General features: G+C 47.4%; 1 protein-coding gene across 4 annotated transcripts; it reads left to right on the top strand.

Moving 5' to 3' along the window:
* The first annotated feature begins 236 nt into the window (after window positions 1-236).
* LOC125527959 (phosphatidylinositol/phosphatidylcholine transfer protein SFH8) lies at window positions 237-5,337 on the top strand. Of its 4 annotated transcripts, none has more exons than XM_048692472.2 (15): window positions 237-492; window positions 1,040-1,107; window positions 1,208-1,478; window positions 1,592-1,691; window positions 1,774-2,040; window positions 2,139-2,216; window positions 2,293-2,394; window positions 2,477-2,526; window positions 2,656-2,755; window positions 2,862-2,960; window positions 3,046-3,165; window positions 3,326-3,485; window positions 4,107-4,471; window positions 4,622-4,699; window positions 4,782-5,337. In XM_048692472.2, exons 2-15 carry the CDS (start codon window positions 1,101-1,103, stop codon window positions 4,800-4,802), a joined length of 1,818 nt encoding a protein of 605 aa, XP_048548429.1. In that variant the 5' UTR covers window positions 237-492; window positions 1,040-1,100; the 3' UTR covers window positions 4,803-5,337. The 4 variants fall into 4 exon arrangements, with proteins under 4 accessions (XP_048548429.1, XP_087389614.1, XP_087389613.1 ...); XM_087533488.1 differs by having other exon boundaries at window positions 491-627; XM_087533487.1 differs by lacking the exon at window positions 237-492 and adding an exon at window positions 946-964 and having other exon boundaries at window positions 3,368-3,485.
* Window positions 5,338-7,968: the final 2,631 nt, after the last annotated feature.

The raw sequence follows: 7,968 nt of genomic DNA, 5'->3' as shown, positions 1-7,968 counted from the left end.
AGTGCCAACGCCACAGGCGCTAATGGCAGGAGATTAACACTCCGTTTTGCATGGATCGTCTTAAAAAGCATTAATGGAACGGGATAATATCTCGGGACCCAAAAGGCATGCTGCAAAACGTAGGGAGAAGTGGTCCGTCCGTCCCACCCGAAAGCAACGCCCCACATTTCTCGGCGAGAAGAGAACGGAATGGCCATCCCGTAGGGTACCCACATCCCCCGGTGTATGTATATACCTACACCCACCGTATACCCTACGCTAAAATACAAATAAATAAGGGTAATACCACCACCGGCGGCCACTCCCCTTCAGTTACCTACCCCGAGGAGCAAGCCGAGCCGAGAGAGGTGGGGGGCGAGAGAGAGAGACGCACGCAGCAGAGCAGAGCTCCACCCGAGGGGAGAAGGAAAAGAGAGCTCCGGCCTCGCCCCTGCCCGGCTGCCTGCTGTCCGAAGCCCCAAGCCAAGATTCTCTCGTCGCGTCGCCGTAAATGTATGCAACTCCCCTGCCCCTTCCGCCCCCTCACCCATCAGAAATCTGGAGTCCTACGCTTCTTCTTCTTCTTCTTCCTCCTCCGTGCGCGTCGTTTCCTTTGGTTTCTTGGATCTGCCTCGGCGAGGGGAGAAGGTGGTTTGGGTTCCATTTTCTTTGTCTATCTTCTTGTTCTTGAGCCGTCCTGTTTTTGGGTAGGGATTCGGGGCTGGCCTGTCAGGCAGGTTCGATCTCCGCCTTTTTTTCCTTCTTCTGTTCCGGAGGGTTCTTTCCTAGGATTGAAATAAATGGGATGCTGTTTCTCTGCGCGGAATTTATTGCGGCGCTTGCTTTTAGTGGCCAATGCAGGTCCCCTCCTGGTCCTGCGAACCGCAAATCGTTTCTCTCCGCCATTTGCTCCGCTGCCCCCTTCCGTTTCTCTGCTCAGATCTGTGGCGCAGCGCAGGGTTTACTCCCGCCTGCCACAACAAATGTGTGTTCTTTTTCAAGTCCTCTTTTCCTGTTCTTGCGACTGACTGGTAATCCTTCGGAATTTCTTCTCCCGCAGAGCGCCATTCGAACGCGGGCTCCGAGCTGGTGTGTCCAAGAAGTCGAATTTGGAGGAGAAAATGTCGGGTAAGAACGAGCGCTGCCGTTGCGGTGTCCGCGTCATCCTTCTTGCGTGTTCTTTTTTCTTGGGGGGAAGTGTGTGTGAGGCGCCGCTCTCTCTCTGCAGTGATCCATGCCGACGACATCGAGATATCGCTGTGCGACGGCAACTCGGAGGACGAGCGCCGCCGCCGGAAGATAGGGTCGCTGCGCCGCAAGGCCATCCACGCGCTCAAGAAGCGCGGCAGGCGTCGCGTCGACTTCCGCTTCCCGCCGGCCATCTCCATCGAGGACGTCCGCGACGCCGAGGAGGAGCGCGCCGTCTCCGCCTTCCGTGAGCGCCTTGCCGCGCACGGCCTCCTCCCCGACAAGCACGACGACTACCACATGATGCTAAGGTCCTGTCTGTCGCGAAACCACCCCCCTTATCCTTTTGTTTTTGCCCTGTGCTGTTTGGATAGCTTTGTGAAATGCCAGGATCTGAAACTCGCCATATGAATGTGTGATGCAGGTTCTTGAAGGCGAGGAAGTTTGACGCCGAGAAGGCAATGCAGATGTGGGCAGACATGCTGCGATGGAGGAAAGAGTTTGGGGCCGACACAATCCTTGAGGTGATCACACCGACCTGCAACAAAAATGCAGAACAAGGAGTCTCTGCTTTATGCCTAACATTCGACTCGTTCATGTGGTCAGGATTTTGAGTTTGATGAGCTGGATGAGGTGCTGTGCTACTACCCTCAGGGCTACCATGGCGTCGACCGCGAAGGCCGGCCCGTATACATCGAGAGGCTCGGCAAGGTCGACCCTAACAAGCTCATGCAGATCACCTCTGTGGACAGGTACATCAAGTACCATGTGCAGGAGTTTGAGAGGGCCTTCAGAGAGAAGTTCCCTGCCTGCACATTGGCTGCCAAGAGGCACATTGACTCCACCACCACCATCTTGGACGTGCAGGGTGTGGTATGTGAATCATCCTTTTCCATCTACGCTTGTATATCTTGATCTGTTTTTTAACGTTTTGTTAAATGTGTTCTCATCAATGGTTTTGTCATGCTCAGGGTTTTAAAAATTTCTCCAAGACTGCAAGGGAGCTAGTACATCGCATGCAGAAGATAGACAGCGACTATTATCCTGAGGTAATTTTGTGCCGCAATGCTTCATGCTAGCATTTTGGCATGGTGGAGCGTTGATTCTAAAATTATAAAACTGCAGACATTGCATCAAATGTTTGTTGTAAATGCGGGCAGTGGGTTCAAGTTGATCTGGAACAGTGTGAAGGGCTTCCTTGACCCAAAAACTTCATCCAAGATTCATGTAAGCCCTATGGATTATTTGTCAGGATCATGCCAGTCCATTTTGCGTGCGTCAATTAATTTTTTAACCTTTATTAATGCAGGTTCTTGGTTCGAATTACCAGAGTCGACTTCTTGAAGTAATTGACCCAAGGTCAGTGTAAAATCATGCTGAGGAACAAGTTTAATCTTAATCCTTGCCCATTCCATTTGTTGTGATACATGCTTCGGCCTGTTCTCTGCATTCTGCAACATTTTAACAATAGTTGTGTGCTCCTCTCAGTGAGTTACCAGAGTTTCTTGGTGGTTCATGCACCTGTATTGACAAGGGAGGTTGTCTTGGGTCTAACAAGGGGCCATGGAATGATCCTTATATCTTGAAGGTATTTTTGACACTGTAATTATGTGAATGTCTTCGTCAATGTACTGTTTTTTTACAGTCTGATTGCTTATATTTTGTACAACTGCTTATACATGTTCCCTTTGTAGCTGATACACAATCTCGAGGCTGGTTCTGTGCGGGATATCAAGCCAGTTTCTGAAGGCGAAGAAAGAAGCGATTCTTCTCTTCGATTGGAGCAGTTGAAGGCAAGATTCTGAAATAATACTTAGCATTCAAGCTAAAATCTAACTGATTGCTGCTTCTAACTTTGTATGTGTTACTTACTTACAGTGGCAGGGCATGATGAGTGACACATCAAATGCTGAATCAGGATCAGATGTTGATGACTTTGGATCCTCAGTTATTCCGAAAGGTGCTGAGTATGGCTGCCTCACTCCAGTCCATGAGGAAGTGAGTTCAATGCTTTATTCTTGTTTCGTACACCTGTGATTAGCTTTGTTATATTTGGCTTTCTATAGCATTAAAAGCCATGCTATTACCACCACAACTTATTTTAATCGTTTATGTGAAACCTTCTATGAGTTGTTTTCAGTATTTATACTTGCTGTAGGTAAAGGGCATAGATTCAACTTACTATGTCTGTTACGAACAGAGTTCCCTGGAAACGTCTCTTGAAACTGGTAGGAGACTGCGGCGAACTACTGAAACTGTGCCAAAACAACTAGCTGATAACCGGCAATTTTCCACCAATGGAAGCCCTCGTGATTTAGGTACCATCTCTTCCGTTGCATTTTTCTTATTTAACTCTATCTCATTAATTGTTACGCAGCTTGCTATGTTTGGTATATGTTTAGTTGCCTATATATGCTGTCTATTTGATTGATTGCTCTAGCCTAAGATTCCAGATAATTGTCTGTTAGTCTATTTGACCAAAATAATCTGTGTTGCTTGTAAATTCAAGAGCTGCATTGTTTGTTTCTCAGTTGCATGAACAATGCATCCATAGAATAATAGATAGAAGTAAAAATGGCATTGCAATGCTAGATGCCTAGGTTGTGTGTGCTAGATTCCTAGATGGAAGATTGGAAGGCATTGGCATAAAACACTTCAAATTCTGACGGGAAAGAATGAAGTACAGGTCATGTCGTATACCTCCCAGGAACAGTTGCCCTGTGTAATGTACTCCCAGAGGACTGTTTCATTTAATGTACCATACAGTACATTGTTTGTTGATATTTACTGATGAATCTGTTTGCCTCGTTGGTGATAGTATTACTTGCACGAAGTTACTGCTTTATCTATCCTTGGTGATATCTATGAATCCATCAATTGATCCAGTTGGCAAGTGTTATCTTCCTCATTGTTAATTTTGTTTGTTCTACTAATGGCAGGGAGCAATGTTGGCAACCTGGATGGTTCAATCGTCCGATGGGGCTTTGAAAATCTTGTTAAAGTTGTGACAGCCTTGATCAAGCTATTCTCCTTCTTCAAGCTTTTCATCTCTAGTAGAGCACTAAGGAGGCTTGAAAACGCCCGGCCTTCCACTGTGGCAGTCCCAGCTGCAGAGAAGCCGCAGCCCCGAACCATCAGCGCTGATGAGATGAGTGCTTGCTTACAGCGCATTGAAAATCTTGAATCCGTGTGCAACCATCTTGCAAGCAAGCCACCAGAGATGCCCGAGGACAAGGAGCAACAGTTACTGAACTCGTTCGAGCGCATCAGATCCATCGAGGCCGACCTGGAGAGGACCAAAAGAGTAAGTTTCTAACCGAATCAGACTTGAGAGTTCTCACCCAGTGGGCATGTGTCTCCAGTTTTTATCCCTCAAAGCTATTTCGGAGTATTGTTTTGCTTCTTTGTGGATGCGTGCATTGTGTTTTATGCGAAGTTTTGGTTGTTTGATCAGGCACTGCATGCGACGGTGGCGAAGCAGAATTCATTGGCGGAGACTCTGGAAGCTGTACAGGAGTCGTCAAGAGTCAAGGTACGCCGTCTACAATTAGACCTGCTCAACCGGTTGTATTCCAAAATGAACTCGTGCTCACCCCGATGCTTTGCCTGTGCAGAGGAGGTTGTTCTGCTCATAGGACGACCTGATCCTGATCTGGTCCAAGGCACCGACCATGTCGACTACATTAACAGTGAAGCTGCCAGCGCCATTTTTGACCTCCCCCTGTCCGGCTCGAGAGAACGGCGAAAGAGAAGATAGCATACGACGAGACGCTCGTCGCTTCCTTTCGGAACATCGGCTCTCCTTTTATTTTTTGGTTATTTTTAGTTCATATTTTGAGCCCGGTAGCCCCCTCCCCCTCGCTCACCTTCCCCTGGTGAACGCAGTGCAGCGCAACGTGCTATGCTTTTTGTTGGCCGAAAGTGTGTGAATCTCTGCTGCGGCTGCCTTTGCGTTCCACTGTGGGCGGGGGCGGGAATGGAATCCGTTGAGGTTTGACTGACCGGAAGGAACAGCGAGTGACAGGCTTTGCCGCTCAGCTGATGGTGTCTGTAAATGGTAGGGGTACTGCCACCTCTGATCTGATGTGAACTCAACTCAACTGATGATAGGTTATTGTGATGGGAATGCAGAGGCTTGGGTCTCCAGAGATCTCGTGATCTCGCCCGACATGGCTACGTGGGTTGATGCTGTTGGCCCGTACGAATCTTGCACGGTCTTTTATTACAGGGCAGTGGGCTGTTTTGACCCTTTTTTGATATCTATTTGAATATTTTATAGATCTGACCTTTTTGCTATCGTCATGGTTGTGTTTAATACTTATCAAAATTTTATAGTAGGGTAAGCAACCCTACCGTCAGGGATCTTGGCGGTAGGCAGTTATAACCTACCGCCATGGACCTGGCGGTAATAAAAGGGAAAAGGGTCAGATCTTGAAAAAATTTCAAACTAGGGTCAAATCTCGAATAGATATCATGTAACGCCCTCGATGCGGCTACATCTCCTACGTGTCGAAGCACGACTTAGAGGCATAATTGCATTGAAAGCAATGTCATAAGTAAGGCAATCTTCATAACATCCTATGTAATATAGATAATAAAAGTGGAAGTTACATAGTTGGCTTACACTTGACACGTCAAACAAAATACATAAATAGCATCACATCATCCAATCACTCATGGCCCGACTACGCTGCCAAAATACAAGAGCAACCCAACATGCGACACGGTCCCGATCGCCCCAACTGGGCACCACTACTGATCATCAGGGAAAGACACATAGTAACGACGTGAGTCCTCATCGAACTCCCACTTGAGCTCAAGCGTGTCATCTGGAACGGAGTCATCAGGCCCTGCATCTGGTTTGGAAGTAATCTGTGAACCACAGGGACTCAACAATCTCGCACCCTCGCGATCAGGACTATTTAAGCTTATAGGTAAGGTAAGATAAATATGTGGAGCTGCAGCAAGCGACTAGCATATATGGTGGCTAACCTATTCGCAAAAGAGAACGAGAAGAGAAGGCAAAGCGCGAACCAATAACTAGAGAACAACCTGCGGCAAGCATTACTCCAACACCGTGTTCACTTCTCGGACTCCGCCGAGAAGAGACCATCACGGTAACTCACATAGTTGATTCATTTTAATTAAGTTTAGGTTTAAGTTATCTACAACCGGACATTAACAAATTCCTATCTGCCCATAACCGCGGGCACGGCTTTCGAAAGTTCAAATCCCTGCAGGGATACGACACTTCCTGCCATACAGAATTTCGAATGGGGCCTTGCCCGAACTTGCTTGAAAACTGTTGTTGTAGGAGAATTCAGCATATGGAAGACAATCTTCCCACTTCATGCCGAAGGAGATCACACAAGCCCTGAGCATATCTTCAAGAATCTGGTTGACACGCTCGACTTGACCGCTAGTTTGAGGATGGAAAGCAGTGCTGAAGCGGATGTTGGTGCCCATGGCCTTCTGAAAAGAATCCCAAAACTTGGAGGTAAAGATGCTGCCACGGTTTGAAGAGATCACCTGTGGAATACCGTGCAATAAGATAATCCGAGAGGTATACAGCTCCGCCAATTGAGCTGCAGTGATAGACTTTTTGATAGGCAGAAAGTGAGCCACTTTAGTAAGTTTGTTGATGACAACGAATATAGCATCATTGCCACGCTTGGACTTTGGAAACCCAGTCACGAAGTCCATCTCAATGTGGTCAAACTTCCATTCTGGAATGGCAAGAGGTTGGAGGAGACCACCTGGCCTTTGGTGTTCTGCTTTCACTCTTCTACAGACATCACACTCATTCACGAATTGAGCAATCTCGCGTTTCATCCGAGTCCACCAATAAGCCTGCTTGAGGTCCTGATACATCTTCGTGCTCCCAGGGTGGATGGAGAGGAGTGAGTTGTGAGACTCGTTCATGATCACTTTACGAAGGTCACCTTTGGGCACAACAATACGATCCTCGAAGAAGAGAGTATCCTTGTCATCAAGGCGGTAGCACTTATACTTGGGTTGGCTCTTGGCAATCCCAATCTTCACCTTCTTCACCATAGCATCAAGAAGTTGAGCCTCGCTAATCTGGTCTTCCAAGGTAGGAGAGACTTGAAGGTTGGCGAGGAAACCTTGAGGAACAACTTGCGGATTGAGTTTGCGGAAAGCTTCACAAAGCTCGGGTTGATAAGACTTGAGAATCAGACTGTTGCCGTAAGCCTTTCTGCTCAATGCGTCAGCAATCACATTGGCCTTGCCTGGAGTATACTCGATACTCGGATTGTACTCTTGAATCATTTCGACCCATCGAGTCTGCCTGAGGTTGAGATTAGGCTGAGTGAAGATGTACTTGAGACTCTTGTGATCAGTGAAGATGTCCACTTTTTTCCCAATAAGAGATGTCTCCAAGTCAAAAGAGCATGCACAACTGCCGCCAACTCGAGGTCATGAGTGGGGTAGTTCTTCTCGTTGGGCTTCAACTGGCGAGAGGTATAAGCCACAACTTTCTTCTCTTGCATCAACACTGCACCAAGCCCTTGAAGAGAGGCATCGCAGAAGACCTCGAACGGTTTGGATTCATCAGGAGGAGTCAGAACTGGAGCAGTGACCAATTTTTCTTTCAAAGTGTTGAAAGCGATGTCACATTCCGGAGACCAAACGTACTTGACATGCTTCTGGAGAAGATTTGAGAGAGGCTTCGCGATCTTTGAAAAGTTCTCAATGAACCTTCGACAGTAGCTTGCGAGACCGAGGAAGCTACGGAGTTGCTTCACGTTCTGAGGTGGTTCCTAATTCACAATTGCAGAC

This window comes from Triticum urartu, chromosome 7A (assembly GCF_056163025.1).
Source record: "Triticum urartu cultivar PI428250 chromosome 7A, HENAU_Tu73, whole genome shotgun sequence".
Classification (NCBI taxonomy): domain Eukaryota; kingdom Viridiplantae; phylum Streptophyta; class Magnoliopsida; order Poales; family Poaceae; genus Triticum; species Triticum urartu.
This window is presented reverse-complemented; position numbering and strand designations above follow the sequence as displayed.

Bases quoted from the DNA above. Each gene is read 5' to 3' on its own strand.
- LOC125527959 (XM_087533488.1), top strand. From the start codon at position 491: ATGTATGCAACTCCCCTGCCCCTTCCGCCCCCTCACCCATCAGAAATC. The intron at 2,041-2,138 runs GTATGTGAATCA...TGTCATGCTCAG, and splicing joins TCTTGGACGTGCAGGGTGTG to GGTTTTAAAAATTTCTCCAA. The intron at 2,961-3,045 runs GCAAGATTCTGA...ACTTACTTACAG, and splicing joins TTCGATTGGAGCAGTTGAAG to TGGCAGGGCATGATGAGTGA.